General features: G+C 38.8%; 1 protein-coding gene across 3 annotated transcripts in view; it reads right to left on the reverse strand.

Moving 5' to 3' along the window:
- The window catches only part of LOC144015732 (SITS-binding protein), a 28,442-nt gene extending 13,089 nt beyond the window's left edge, over positions 1 to 15,353 (reverse strand). For 2 of the 3 annotated variants that reach the window (XM_077516006.1, XM_077516008.1), the window contains exons 1-2: positions 14,275 to 15,353; positions 12,850 to 13,021 (exon numbers count right to left, since the gene is read on the reverse strand). In XM_077516006.1, coding sequence (XP_077372132.1) covers positions 12,850 to 13,021; positions 14,275 to 14,745 — 643 coding nt within the window. In that variant the 5' untranslated portion in view covers positions 14,746 to 15,353. The remainder of the gene's footprint in view (positions 1 to 12,849; positions 13,022 to 14,274) is intronic. The other variant, XM_077516007.1, reaches the window with a different exon arrangement.
- Positions 15,354 to 16,859: the final 1,506 nt, after the last annotated feature.

Raw genomic sequence — 16,859 nt, forward strand, 5'->3', positions numbered from 1 at the left:
GCGGGGGACACCCTGGACTGGTTGCCAGCCAATCGCAGTCATATTGATTCACAAAACAAATTTTAAGATGTATTTTGAGGAACACAAGTGGAAGTATGACTTTGATGTGGAGGTCACTGATTGCAAACTCCTTCACTGTGTTGTGAGGAACACACTCTAGTGGTATACATTGTATGTGGTTTGATGAGTTTACCAAATGACATTTTGGCACCTTCTGGGGCTGTGGTGGCACTATAAACGAGGCGTTCTCAACTGGTAGTTCAAGAGCGCTGTTCTGGGTTGTAAACATTTCCATCTTATTAGGGCCACAGGTGAACAGGAGCAAATCGCATCTGACTTTGGGTGAGAGGCGAAGTACAGAAGGACATGTGGCCACACTGGCAGGTCAATTGCAATGCGCATATATAATGACAAACAATTAGGTTACATTATTAGCGTGGTGACATGAATATAATGTCGTTTATTGACAGTGAAAAGTTAAAAGTGGAAATAACGTCTATTTGCATCTGTGTTGTAGTTTTGATTGGGATATGGAAGTAACTGGCAGCTAATGTATGTAAACAATTTATCCTGAATGTTTCAGAAACCAGAAATTTCACCTTAGCCCAATTATTGACTGCATGTAAACATAGTCAATGACATACTGTAAGTTCTGGCGCGGGTACCAGATGTGATCGGGCTTCCAGATCGTGTCGGGTTCGCCTACCGATGACGTCAGGCTACAGGATTGGCTGGAAATTATCCAGCTGATGTCAAAACATTGGAAAGAAAATATTAATTAAATATGTAATTTAAAGGGATGCTTTTCTTATTTAGCCATTTTTGGCAGTCAAACATTAATATTTTGCCAATAATAAAATTTGACATTTCAATTATTTTTCATGTACAATTAGTACCTTTAAAAACACATTTTGCAACTTGCTGTCGACTGAAAATTATATCACAGGGGCTCAGGTAACCAATCACAGCTCAGCTTGTGTCACATGACCAAACCTAGAAAACAGGTCATCTGTGATTGGTTACCTGAGCCCTTATGATGTCATTTTCAGTCGACAGCAAGTTGCAAAATGTGTTTTTAAAGGTACTAATTGTACGTGAAAAATAATGAAAGCATCAAATTAATTATAGACAAAATATCAACTTTTTATTGCTATAATTGGTTAAATAAGTGAAGTATCTCTTTAAATAAAATGTATGGACTGAAATTGTAAAAACGTAAATAATAACTAATTAAGTATATAAAAACAGGATACTTTAAGATTGAATAATTAATTAACTAGATTGAATAAATAATTCATGAGGCAAAATAAAAATAAATGTAAAAGAATGGAGGTAAAATAGCACATAAATGTGAAAGTAAAACAAATATTGTTTAAAAACTACAAAAATAATTTATTGAGATGTGACAAATATTGTCAGTTTAGATTGATAATGTGTCCCTACTATCATTTTTGTGATGTATTCTGATTTGTGAACAGCTAAAAAATAAACCAAACCAAAGTGAACACATCTGACTCACGCATTTCTTTTAAGTCGCGCTGCTGTACTGACGTCATCGGTAGGCGCCACCGATACGATCTGGCAGCCCGATCACATCTGGTACCAACACCGGCATGTGTTCTATCACCTTGAACACTTCGGGCCAAATCCACAACGAATGCTGATTAATTTCTTTTCCTTCTTAATGTCCTTATTCCCAAATGATATTGCTCTAATTATATACCAGCCCAAACACGGCCACAAAGTTGGACAGCTGAATGCAGTTTGCACCTGATTTACCACACATGGCAATGCCGGATTTGTGCCAAGAATGACATGACAGAACAAAGGCAGTTAGGATGAGAAAGATGAAATGATCAGAACGCAAGAGCGGACCAGACAGAAAACAGTTTATGGACATAAGCGTTTTCCTCATGAAGCAACATTAAGATGTAGCGATGGAGAGGAATACAACATCATATATTCATCAATTTAATGTCGATAAACTAAAAAAATGTATGCGTGATTTTTAGATATTGATGTGGGTGTACCTAGAGATGTGCACATGGATTTTCATATTAGCATAATGGGAGTGTTAACGCAGCACGTGCAAGGGTTGATCGGTGCCGCCTAAAATCCACACAAACCTTTAGTGGATTTGGCCCTTGGTGCAGCTTTCCAGGGAGCATGTCAAATAAAAATTAAATAAGACTAAAAGAAATTGTGTCTGCAGATGAACGTGGCCTGCAAGGAATGTGTCTTTGGTCTCCAGTTACACTTCTAACCTGCTGCCGGAGGTTGGCGATACAAAAAAAAAAGAAAAAAAAAAAAAGGTCACAATCTTGTGGAAAAAAAATGAGCTCATGCTAAACAAAACCCCCACAATATTGTGCTTTTGTACATTACAGCAATGCATATAAACAACCTACAATCTCTAATAACAATTAAAATTGAGGCATTTACTTGCTAATGCAAGCACACATTGAGTTCCTCCACGTATTGACTCTTAACAAACATATTACGTTCTCCTTCATCTGACTATTAGCGTGGATTTTAAACATATACGGGCCAAAACATGCCTTGTGAAAATTACATTTCACTAAAAAGTAGCCACCAGAGGGTCCTAAAACCAGGATTATTATAGTTTTGGAACTTTTCATTTGAGTTAGTTTTGATTTCGTTGTAAGTTTTTTATTTTTTGTATTTTATTTTTTATTTTTATTTTGTTAGTTTAAATTTGTTTTCAGGGTGGTTCTGTTAGTTTTTATTAGTTTTAGTTATTTCATAAATGTTTCATTTTAGTTTAGCTTTAGTTAGCTTCAGTATTAGTTTTAGTTTGTTTTTTTTATGTGTATTGTGCACAATATTAAAATAAGACCATGGGAGCGACGTCATCTAAAGACACTTTTCTATTGGCTGCTTCTAGATGACGTCACTTCTGCGTGACACACTTTCAAACGTCCTTATTCTGGTTAATATCAGAATAAATCTACTTAAAATTAAAATTTTTGTTCAATAGAAAACAAAAATTTGTGTTCAAAAGAAAACAAAAATTGTTTTTAGAAGAAAAACGCTCTATTTCCGCGACGACAGCCAACATGCCGGACTACTGTCCTCTCGACCAACACTGGACCTGAACTCGTGTCACAGAACGCTGTCAGGGGTAAGTCAGTGCTGATCACACACACTGAAGGTGAGGATGAAATAGAGATTCATGTAAAAAAAATCCGAACGATCCCTTTCAATTCATCCCCAAAGGCTCATGCATTAAATTAATTGCCAAAGACTAAAATGAAGAACATTTTTGCTATAATTATAGTTCCCTTTGTAAATAGAAAATCTAGTTTCAGTTAGTTTTCATAAAAAAAAACAAAAACATTTTTGTTTTTATTTTATTTCATTAACGAAATTGTTTTTTGAATTTTAGTTTTTTGTTGTTGGCTAGAACTGCACAAACAGAAATCAACCTGACGTTTTTAACAGATGTGCCGCTTTTAATATCGTGACATGACGACGATATATTGTGGTAGTTTTAATATCGCAATATCTCGATATTGCTGATGTCATTACATCCCTAATCTTTTGTGGCTCTTTCTGTTCTCAGACAGCATCCACCAGATACCTAATCTGCGATTTCCACAATCTTGCCACAAGTAGCCAAAGCGGGATTTAGACTTTAGTTGTTAAACAGATTAAGATGTAAGAGTGTTTTCCGGAGTCGGCAGACCGTCTGAGAGCTTGGCTCACTTCTGCTGCCCTCTCTAGTTTCAATAGATGCACTGTTCTCAGGCAGGCAGGAACCAGGAGCAGGCAGCACACACTTTCTAATCCGATTCATAGTGTCACAGATCACACGGCGTGCAAAAAGGCGAGTGAGGAGCTTCGACCTCACTTGGGCTCCTCTCACATGTTTGCAACGGATAATGTCAAAGAGATACTTGTATCACGGAAGCTTCCTTCCTTTCCCACACAGGGTATCAGGTCACCATCTAACTCCTTGTCGCAGTTACTTCATACAGGTTGCGTTTGAGAAAACGACATCAAGTCAAAAGCTTTCCAAAGACGGAACTGTACGATCAAGTTGTAGCTGAGTGAAAAGTGGGCCAGTGGAGAAAACGTTACAGCTTTTATGGAAGGATGGAGGCGGAATGCAGGCAGTGGAAAAAGAGGCGACCGGCGTGCACCAGACACCCAGTAGCCTTGTGCAACGATGTGCAGCTACGGCACGCTGCGCCAGTGTGTTTTACCCGAGTGCACGCGAGGTGGAAAGTGTTTGCAAGCGCGGCTTCTTGAGTCATATTTAATTTTTATGGGAAATGACATTTGCGGGGCCTCACGGAAACTGGACAAGCTAATCAATAGGGGCTGTATAGTTCTTCCTTTTTTGACCACAAGACTCCAAAACATTGAAAGAACAGTATGGTGAGCGAGCGCCTATCAAGTCGTCAATCAAAAACAGCTACCACCTTGGATTTATGTTAGTGCAGTAGTGTGGATCACAAAATCACTAAAGTATCCCTCGATCACACACAGGAGTGGGACTCTGTTGGTTATTTAAAGAAAGGGAAGCGGGTTTGATCCTTGGGTTACAGCCAAGGTGGTGTGCCCCAAGAGTTTGAGGGGAAGCAAAAGGGGCGGGGGGCTATTTTTAGAACAATTCCTTAAACACTCCAAGCTTCCCTTGAATATTTTCCACCATCCCTCAGAAGAAAATCATACGCCTGACTGACTGTTTGCATGCCTTCAAATCTGCAGGTAATGATGGCAAAAGCCTCGTTTGGGGAACAACCAATTCATCTTTTCACACACAATTAAGAGATGTGGTCGCTCATTTCCTTTTTTTTTTTTTTTTTTTATCATAAAATGGCCTGTTCGCATGCTTGGCCCCATGCAGTTAAGGGGTCAACACAAATCTAACATGTCGTCTTGACCCTAAGACAGACTGCCGCCTGCCTCCCTTCTGCTTTGGACCAGATGGCCGACGCTGTTTTACCTTGTCGCAGGTCATTGCGTAGCGTGTAATGCACAACACATGTGTCCGCTTACAAACCAAACCGGACTGGGCTTATAAAATGCACTTTGAAATATGGGCGCACATGTGTGTGCTCAGCATGGATTCCCTTACAATGGAAACTTGGTCTTCATGCCTAACCTCAACAAATTGATGGCCCCATAACTTGGATAATGCTGCGAGTCTTACGTTTCCAAAGCCACTTATGGAAGAAATAGTGACACACATAATAGCATTATACTCGTCTCTGTTCCGATCATCAATCTCTTTTAATGTTCAAAGCGTGAGACTTTGGTTTCCTAATGCGGGATCACACAAGTATGTGATATAAGAACACTTTCCTTATCATCATTTTTTTCTTTCATTTGATCTTAGTTTATGATTTATCATGACGTTAATATAGCTTCTGCCTACAGCAATGTCTTACCTGGATTTTATTCTAAATGCCAGGTATGTTTTTCGAAAAGAAACAAAATTCAAAGTCCATTATTGCATACACATTTCTATATGAAGCGAAATGTATTCATTCATTCATTTATTTAGCTTATTATTAATAATGGAAACATTTTAATGGGCGTGTGGAAATTTTCTTACAGTAGCCTTCACATATCGGAGATGACAACTTGTGATGAACAAAGCATTGGCTGGCTAAATGAGTCATTCTTAAAGTGTTTTGCATCTCTTCAGTGGGCAGCTGCTCAGTGACCTTGTGAAAGACACGCAACACTTGCTTTGTCAGTTCGTCTTCTTGTCGGACTGCATTCTATTTGTCTTTATACAGTGCATTAAATATGTCCTAAGGCTTAAAGTTGAAAATTCCTGAAGTCACAACATTTCAAGTTTGACTAAACTTTTCTGGAAATATGTGCTTTGGGAACTTCCACATATCTCATGAGATGTCAGAGATGCCGTGGTCCCCTTACAATGAAATATAAATGACTATGATGCCACTGTCCTCATCACCCTGACAATTTTGACTTTTCAACATAATGAGATTCTCTGTGTTCTTCTGTATGTACTGTTGAAATTGTAAAGCCCCCCCCCCCCAAAAAAAACAAAAAAAACCACCAATATAAAAATCTTTTACAATGTTATGTTTTTTAATGTTCATTTGTACTGCATCAAACCACCCTCATTCACTTTGTTTGGAGGACGAGAGACGATGTATGATAGTAGTGAAGCTGACAGTCGACAAGCTTAGCTGATTAAAAGATATTAAAAGATATTTTCAGCGAATCACCAATAACCGACAATTGGCCAAAGTTGCTGTTAAATGGATGTTTTGAAATGTCAAATACCAATCCCATGCTTTTGATTGCTTTGCGAGCATCGTAGAACATTTCTGCTTTTACCTTGCTTCATGCTGTTCCAAGCTAAGATCAGGAGATGGTGGACATTTTAAAAACAACATACACATGACTTTGAAAAGATAGCTTCACATTTCTGTTGATAAAAGTCAGTAATTTAGTTTCAGTTGTTTGTTTACTGTTTCACTGTTTTTCGTGCTCCTTCAAAAAATGGCCGTTAATATGACATAAACATCAGTTAGTATTGATTCTGGTTTCACCAACTCGGAACGATATACCATAATATGTCTGGTTGGCCATAGTTTGGCTTAATATATACATTCACATAAATGGTGGCATTGCTATGTAGTGGCGACAACACTAAAATCCAGAGTCCCAATATCAATGATAGAGATGTCATGTATCGTTTGTGCGCCTATGTGCTTTAGAACATGAGAGTGCTTTGTCATGAGGTGCCATATTGAATGTACTGACCCTGTGACCAGTATGAGTGAGTATCAAAGTGATAATTAATTGAACACACCTGCTCCCCATTCACACCTGAGACCTTGTAACACAAACGAGTCACATAACACCAGGGAAGGAAAATGGCTAATTGCAACCAAATCTGGACATTGTGATACTTCTGGGTCCTTTTGTTGCCAGATGACAGATATTTATAATTGTGATTGGCTATTTTACCAGTGGACAGTACATTTACATACTTATACAAGCTGTACACTGTACACATGAGGGAAAGATCATCACCTGCCACCGTGGGTAAGCACATCCATCTGCAAGTTCTGAATTTGGGGGTTTGAATCAGGGCTCCCTGTGTACATTCCCAAATCATGCACATTAGGTTCATTGAAGACTAAATTATCCACAGGGTTGAATGTGAGTGTAGATGGTTGCTTGTGTGCCTGTGCTCTGCAAGTGGTTGGTGATTGTTCCAGTGTGTACCTCACGTCACCCAAAGTTAGCAGCGATAGGCTCGAGCAGAAATTGAGGACTTCCATTGTCTACCACAGACAGTCTGGAAGAACGAAGTTCAGGTGCTGTGTTGTTTTTTTTTTTTCAGGATCAGTGCAGAAGAAAGTGGAATTGACGATAAGAACGTTTGCTTACACCAACATATCGTACATGTTTTGGTGAGCTCACGATACATTCACACATTAAAAAAAAAAAAAAAAAAAAAAAACTAAAGAAACTGATCTCGGACTTGAAAAAAAAAAGACGTCTTGATCTGACTTAACACAACAATAAACACAGCATTCCCAAGCAAATGTTAGGAAATCCGCTTCTGTAATGCTGACATTTTTGTATTGGTGGATCTAAAAGTACTTACAGGGCTCGACACTGCGACCAATTCACTTGCAAATGCGGCCAACTGTACAGCCTGTGCTGGTGGAAAAATTAATCCAGTTGCACGGCACGAGTACATTTTAATTAGAGCTGTCAAACAATTACATCTTATAATTGTGATGAATCACAATGAATCGCTTAATTAAAAAGCCATTTTATGTTAGGTGCCTGTTAATTTAATTATTTCTACATTTAATGTTATGAGGTCGTCTTCAACATTTTTTAATCCATTGCACTCTCTCTTTTTCTAATCAGTTAATTACTTGCATAATTTTTAACATGAAAAACATTTATACCCCAATATTTTGACATTAACAAATTTTCTGAATGTTGTCCGCAAACATTTATTAAATGCTTTACTTTAAACCATATACAGGTAGTTATGTTTATTGCTCAAACACAACCTGCGCTACCTTTAACGTAACCATCCGATGTCAAGCTAAAGGATAATCTACGGTCAAAATTAAAAGTGTGATTATTCTGCATTAACACATGATTAATGCAATATTTTTTTGTGATTACTCAATGGGGACAATCAACGCTTTAACTTTGAAAACACTAGTTTAAATGAGTTGTGCAGCGGCTCATTGAGTCGGGGTCCGTATGCATCAAGCGCCACTATTCGGGTCGTACTTTGTCCGCTGAACCAACTTCAAAATAAAAGTCTTCCAAGTAATACGTTGACATCGATGTAATTGCCTTGATATTTGTATTTTGAAATTGAGCCATGCAGCATGTGGACGGCGTTGGGGCTCAAGGCGACCAGCTTGACTCGTTCTCACGCGACGGTCGACTTCCAACATCAACACAACGCCACCTCGAAATGATATTTATTGCCAATTAAGGACGCTAAGAAATTAATTTGTCTGTCCTTGGCTAATACAGCACAAGTCTCCGGCGTTAGCAACTAGCCGCTAACGGCTAACAGCGTTTGGCGAGCCTCACTTCAGCTGCATTGAAATACTGTTGGACATTTAAACTCACTCAGAAAAATTAACCGTTAAAATATGAACAATGTAGGCTTTCTATCAATCTATAAAAGCTGAAAGGTGGGTGTGAAATCACTGTTTGTTTGTTTGTTTGTTTGTTACTTAATTATAATCAATTGTCCAACTAGTCTTTTCTGTTTACAGTACCTAATTATCTACTCGCCTTAATTCTTATGACATTTACCATCAAAAATACTTTTACAATAGTCCCCTTTAACGAGGCATTAAACAAAACATTGAACAAAAACAATACTGAGTCAGTCATAGTATAGCAGTTTTATTTCATTTTTATCAGTTACCCGAGTTTATGCTCACATACTCATTGGATGATAAACACTGCGTCAGATAACCCAATACAAAGTAGTGTTGAAGGGCCAGATTTGACTGATAGGCAGGCTAAGAGGTGGACCCTCATCAATGAACTAACTAATATTCACAAAAGCAAAGCCTTTTTTCCATTGATTTTAAAGTAATATAAAATAGTTGACCGTTTTACTGCAGACAAAACTTGTTACAGGAAAATATTTTTCAGTTGTATACAGAGTCGCTCAATCTTTTTTTTTTTTTTTTTTTTTTTGTCGATGTAAATCTTCATGTCATCTGAAACTACGCTATGCAAATTGAAACTACACATTAGCCAATTCTTTCACGTTATATCTCTCCCAAAAAGGGTTAGACTACAACTTGTGTGGTGCGACCAACTGAAAAAAGGCTACCAGTGCAAAAGTTAGTGTAGAGCCTTGAATTACAGTACTATCAAACTTTACACTCGTTCTCTACTGCACAGCACCTCTCTCGTATCTCTGCTTTGCCCGTCCACTTGGACTTCACTTTACAGTATTGTGTCCCCTTCATTCGGTTTGCTGCCATTATTTGAGTCTGCTGCTCACTATTTTACATACTCTGCTATCTTTAGCTGATCCTCAAGTCACTTTATGGTTGTCAGGCACACTTTCTTCTTCCCTGCTGCATTGAAAATATCTTTCACAGTGACAACCTCGCCATTGGCGACAGGACTCACAGCAACACGGCGTCTCACATGTTCAGCGGAAGATATCAAATACAAAACTGACTCTGTTGGTTTTTCTCAATTAACAGCATTTCATTTGCACCCACTTGCTATGAATAAGATGTTTGTCTGTTTTTTACTGTTTCATTACCTGGAAAAAAACCAATTCTGTTTTATTATTATTATTATTATTATTATTATTACTTTTTATTATTATTATTGTTATTATTATTATTATTACACTTTCAATGTGTAGTATGAGCAATCAGTCTCAGGACAGCGTGTCCGTAACACTGAGCAGAGTGCCGGAAGATGAGTGATAGGAAATGGATGGATGTTCAATGAGTGGGTTTTTAATGGGCAGGTAATGCGGCAAAGGAGCAGAGGATGTAATATAATGGACTAATTGGTAGAAAGGTTGTTTTGAATGTTCCATCCATCCATCTTCTAGTTCAGCGTCATGGGTGAGCTGGAGACTATCCCAGAGCTCTGAGTTCGACAGACTCGGGTCAATTAGTGGAGCCCAGATTTCAAAGCAAATATGGTGAAGCAGCATTTAACTGTTACGCTGCTTTGCCAATGGAATACGCTGCCAGCAGGAGTCAAATAAACGTCAAGTGTGAATGCTTTTAAATCCAGGTAAAATAAATAAAAAAATAAATTAAAAAATGCAAAACACGTAAACATATAGGGACACTACATGTTCTGATGTGTCACACACTGACAGTGACAGTGTGTATAAACAATTTTTCCTCATGGACTGTATTATGCATGTGTCTGTACAGTACTATGGTGCAAATCATGAATGGTGGGGCACTGACAGTCAGATGTATAAATTTATGAGGCAAACAGAGTGTCATATAGACCATCAAATAGCTGCATGACATTAAAAACTGTTTTTAAAAAAATACATCAGCTTTAATTTCTTTTTGGGCAAACCTACATCCAATCCTTACAGGTAAAGAAAAAGAGACCTCTGAAGTTCCACTCGGGACTTTGAACTATGCATTATATCAGCAAATCTTGCAAGAGCTCAGCCTTAAAGGATTAACACTGCAAATGTGTTTTGTTTTATTTATTTATGTATTTATTTATTTATTTGTGGATTTAAAACTTATGTCAGTCTGTTTGAAGAAAAGCTGAAGGATATTATTGAAGAAGAATATTCCTTACATTAAGGAAACTCATATTTAAGGCAATATGATTCCCGCATGACTTCCACTGAAATTATTTTAACACTTGTGTGAAGATTTTGGTTTTTAAAAGTAGAAAAGTGGCAGTTAGGCCACTTGTCCAATCCTTACACCGTCTTCATTGAAGTTCCGAATGAAGATTTCGTTGTTTTATACTAAATGTAATTTAAATTTAGCATTGATTCAACTGAATTTGATCCTTTGAATGTTATTTTGCACTTTGACACCATTATGCGTAATTGTCTACTTTCAAATTGAGAATTTGTTTGGAATCAAAACCTAATTTTGAAGTCAGAGTTTGATTGATAGAACACGCCACATAACACTCACAAATAATAAACTATTTGAAGAAAATTCTCACGAACATATTGATGCCATTACTCTCTTATATCTGGAGCTACGCACTTTGTGTGCCTGCGAGTAGTTACTTGGTTACTAGTAGTGTTGTTCTGATACTGATACTGGTATCGGCAGAGGCGTTGATACTGCATTAAAACAGTGGTATCGGTGACTACTCACAAGTAACATGCCGATACCATTAATTCCAACACTAATATAGGATTTTGGATGCAGCATCTTGTGTCTTGCTCGTGCACGACATTCACTGATATGTGACATGCTCACTGCATGCCGATGTAAGATTTCCTGTTGGCCCTTGAATGCTCTGAACCAATGGCAGGACAGCTTTTTCATGTTGAGGAAAAAAAAAAACGTAGGTATCGATATGGTATCGATATCGGCCGATACTGCAAAGCTGGGTAACGGAATCGGTATCGGAGGCCAAAAAACGGTATCGGAACAACACTAGTTACTACATGGTTACATTCAAACAACTGTTAATGGGATGTTGTCTTGTCTTTATTCACGCTCTGCAAAGCTAAACTAAGAAACAAAGGATTAGAGGGTCGCACTCTTTAAAGTTGGAAAGGGGAGGTAAAGCATGTGACCCCTCGTTCAGTCTGTCACTGTATTACAAAACACCCCAACCATTTATGTGTGTGCATCATGTATGCTTTGCCTTCAGTGGTGAGTGTGCATATATGAAGCCAGGAAGGTTAACTCAAAGGATACATGTTTGTGTCTCTTTTTTTTAATTTTATTTTTTATTTTTTATTTTTTCTTGCTAAGGGATAAACCAATTTGCTGAGTTAACTTCACTGTGCATCAGTACATTGACAGAGGACTTGCGACTCACATGTCCGAAGCTGTTGCTGGACTACTATGCTCTCCAAAAAATTTGGAAACAAAGAAAAACATTCAAACAAAAATATCAACGACATGTTGACTATAGCAAAGCTTTAGTCGTTCAACCACTAATTCTCACCGATGTAAATTGCATTGAATCAACTACTTGAGATGGATAGATATCAATTCAGCCTTGATTGACGTCCATGAGCAGCAGTTTAACTGTGACAGTTGCATACATTTTTTTTTTTTTAACCACAATTATAAGTCACACGTGCACATTAAACAATTCATGTCCACTAGTGGCCCACATAACCCCCTCTTTACCACCAGGATAAAATTTAACACCTCTAAAATAAAAGGGCTCCCATCCAGCCTATTCTTTTAATAGAAACAAAAGGCAATTACCCCCATGTCTGTTAGAGTTGATTTAAGATGCAAATGGTTACTTGCTTGCTTCTCTTTGTGCTATAATTGCGAAATTAATAAACCAATATGCCACAGACAGGATTGTCTTTCAGTCTATTTATGGGCCACTTCCCCATCCAGTGGGTTATATTTTGGGCACGCTTTTTCCAGGAGCCACTTTTATTATTTATCTACACTTGCACACAAACAAGTTTATAATGAAGAGTGGGGGGAGTGGCGTAAACGTAAAATCCTCAGGGGGATTCCCTCACACCCTGGGACGCCACTGGGGACACTTTGTGTGGCCCCTGAAGTGGGGTCACATTTCCAAAGAGTACCATGATGCACAAAATACTGTGTCACTGTAAAGGTTAGAGGCCAACTACGCATAAACGTAAAATGACTTACATTTAGGAGCTCTTACCTGACGAGCCAAGAAAGTATCGCTCCAGAGCTGAACCGAAACCTGAGGGATTCTCTTTGAGGTCGCTGACAACAAAGGGCTGCATGGTGGCGTTTTGATCATTTATAGGCCACGTCTGACCATTGACACTGGCACCGCCGTACCAGGATACGTTCGTCATGGAGAAGCAGTCCTGAGAGAGGCCATAAAAGTTGTCATGTATGAAAACCAAAAGTATAAATTGGTTGCACTGTGTATATACAACCAAAGCCGTTTATTGTCAAATGAATACTTCAATGAAAATTAAACCGTATTATCTTTGGAAAGGTTTCTCCCCTGAGACAAAAACAACAAAAGCTCCGTTATATTGTTTAAGTCTGAGTCCTATTCAACACTTTTAGGAGGGACGCCAAGTGGTCACCTGAGTGGCACCCAGCAGGATTTTGCAAATTGTGTGTTTGGAAAGATTTTCTGAGCCCATGCAGTCACGCCACATGACTGGGAGTTATGGTGGGGACAGATTAACCTTGCCAAGTTTCCCAATAGTGAGGTGTGTTTGAGAATTAAGCAGAGGGAAATTACAGTATTGTCAAAAACTTAAATGCTTTCATACAGCATGCTTGAAATCTTTAATATAGAAGACTTGAAGCATATAACAATGGATTGTGGTTAATGAGACACCATTGCAAAATATGCTTTAAATTAACATAAATTATGATTGCTACATACATACATACATGATTTTACATACATACATACATACATACATACATACATACATACATGATTTGACATACTCTGCTAGAGAGGTATTCATTTAACAATAATAAACCCATAAGATACAATTTGCAGCGGTGGTTGTAGTTCAATTTCATATACGAATGTAAACAACACCAACAATAATAAGCACATTATTTATTAATTAATTAATTAATTAATTTATTTATTTATTATTTTTACAGCCCATTACAACTGAAAATTATCTTTTATGAACATTTTTTTTATTGATTGATTCTTATCAGATACAATAACGTTTTTCATCTTAAGAGCTAAATACGTTTTTTTTTTGTTTTGTTTTTCTGGAGACAAAACAAATATATGAAACGGCAAACATGAGTTAAAAAAAACAAAAAACAAAAAAACACCCAGCCCAGCCTGAACAGCGTTGTCATGCACCTGCATGAGGCTATGATTAGCCTAATCTCTGCATTTCTCTCCACTGGCACCTTGACTCAAAAGGTGCACCTAATATTTTGGCCAGTGAGTGGATTTATGTTGCATCATGCTGCAAATGACTGATTCAATAACTTCAGAAATAATTAGTTTCAGAAAAAACAAACAAACAAACAGAAAACAATATATTTTTTTTCAATGCTTTCACGTGAAATGAGGTGCGCAAATATCGCCTTGCTCTAATTCAAGACAAATGAGTGAGAGCAAGCCTACCTTGAGCTGCACATGGCACTGCACCGGCGTCCAGGTCATACTGTAGCATTCGGTCTCGGTGTCCTCATTCACATCCAGGGAGATTTTGATCTCAGCCACCGCGTCCCACGTGTAGCAGAACTCGGTCTTGTTGAGCCAGCACAAGTTCCTCACAAAGGGGACCTCCAGGTCAGGGTTCGCCACGTTCCCGACGTCTATCTCCACGTAGGTCTTGTCCTCCGTCAGGGTCTGGATGACCAGCGAGTGGGTTCTTCTCTCCCAGATCAGTCCGCTTAAAGTCCCCTTAAGGATCCAGTTCTTGTTGGGCTGGTCCACAACTTGCCAGTATATGATCCCAATGGTCATTACAAAGAAGACGGCCACCCCGAGACACGCTATCGCTCCTTTCCACGTCTCGTTCATCTCCTTCAAGCCCGTGTCCCATGTTACCTCTGGAATGGGGCTAGGGTTCCTATTTCGAGCGTGAGGCATGTTGTTTTTGAGATCAGCAAAAAAACAAACACCAAGAAATACTGCAGAAAGCTCTGTGCGCCAAACGACTCTGTTGCTGCTTCATCATGCCATCACGGTGTAAGTGTATTTATCTTTTTGAACTTTTCTTTTCTTATCTTATCTGCACACGTCCTGCACCGTGTGGCACTTTGTCAATTGCACCAGCAATAGAGACATGCCATGTGAAGAAATCGGTGTGGGTATAGCAAAACAGCAGGAATGGATAGTTGACTTACCACATAGCGACGCTGCTTTAAAAAGCTTGACTTTTCGATGTGCATTGGCCGCAGTAAAGTGTTGAGCTGCCCCAAGCGGAGTTTGGCAGCAGTACCCACGAATAGCCCCAAAGACGCGCTGTCGCTTGCCCCGCACTGTGTGACGTAACGCCGCGCTCTTTCTTCACATGAAAGGTGGAGAGAGGCAAACGGGGGGGAATCGGGAGGCTTTGCCAGAGTAGCGGAGCTTCCAGTGTGGGCGAAGCGGCCAAGGTCGACTCGGAAAGGGAGCGACCCCCCATGCGTGGTCGCGCACTATCCGTGCGCTCTGCGTGCGTAAAGAGTGTACAGTTCAACTTGCAAGCAACTGGAGACAGGGGCGCGTTCGTTTGCGTGCAGGTCACACGCAGGAGTCATGCGGGAATTGACACGTCTGGACACTTTCCAAACATTAGCCGTGCACATTTGATCTTGTGGCATTCTGCATTTTCTTGGAGAGCAGAGGAAGTTAGCTTGACAAAAACATGTCAGCGCTGAAATATTTTAGACTTGTGGCTCACCAGGCTCAGTCAATCAATTAGTAGGCTATAGCCTATATTGTGTCATTTGGTACAACAAATTACACGCCAAGTGGACGGAGTTTGAAGGTTTTGATTGATCAAAATTAACAATAGGCCTAATTATTGAGTGTTTGTGCAGTTGAATGAATTTGATTAAAAATATTATTTTAAATTTGAATAACATGACTAAAATCTATCTATCTATCTATCTATCTATCTATCTATCTATCTATCTATCTATCTATCTATCTATCTATCTATCTATCTATCTATCTATCTATCTATCTATCTATGCATTAAATATCTTTGTTCAAAGAGGATACACATAATATTTAAACAAAAGAGACCTCAGTCAGTCAAGGTAGTCAAAATGACAACGAAATGTACAGTACCTAATGACATAAGTGAACATTAAAATTGCACACAGCAAATGGAATGTCTGGGATGTGTTATGTAACATAAAAAAATGAGAGTCACCAAATATTAAAATTTTGACATGAAGCATTTAGGCTGAAAAATCATATTTACCAAAAATTTCTGAATGTATTCACAGAGCATTATCTTGTAATTAGTTTCATTTAATTGTAACACAGTAAATCAATTAAACATCAATCCAATCCATTTTCTGAACCGCAATTCCTCACGAGGGTAGCATGCCCACCTCAAAGTCCCGGGCTGTGGTTGTGAATGATTGTTCGTCTGTGTGTGCCCTGCGATTGGCTGGCAACCAGTTCAGGGTGTGCCCCGCCTACTGCCCGAAGACAGCTGGGACACGCTCCAGCAGCTATTGAAGTGAACTCATATTTTGTTTATGATCCATCAATGTACATTTTAGACATGAGAGTTGTCGTGTGATTATGGTTTTGTATTTGCAAGACACTTGAGGGCAACAATGTTGTTTATGTGTGCCCCCAAAGTGGGGGCTGACAGTGTGATTGGTCCAAGGTGGCAATCGTTGGCATTCGGACTGTCAACGTCCATTGTGTGTCTGGAGTCACAGTGTCAACATGGTGCCACTGAACCACACTTTGACACGTGCAACTCGACAATGTATGGGTGACTTAGATGTTTTGTGATTGGGCAGAATGCTTAGGCAGCATTCCAACAAAATGACAATCATTTGTTGCGATTTCCTCTCTATTTGTCACCAAACATGTCAGACTTCTCTTTGAATAATTAATTAATGTCACCGATAATAATAATAAAAAGTACGCATAAAAAAAGAGGAATCAGTCCTGAACTGTGCGTATCTTCTACCACTTAATTTTGTGTTGACAGTAGATGGACAAGGGCAAAATGATGGTGTGTGAAAGGAGGT

This window comes from Festucalex cinctus, chromosome 3, assembly GCF_051991245.1.
Source record: "Festucalex cinctus isolate MCC-2025b chromosome 3, RoL_Fcin_1.0, whole genome shotgun sequence".
Classification (NCBI taxonomy): domain Eukaryota; kingdom Metazoa; phylum Chordata; class Actinopteri; order Syngnathiformes; family Syngnathidae; genus Festucalex; species Festucalex cinctus.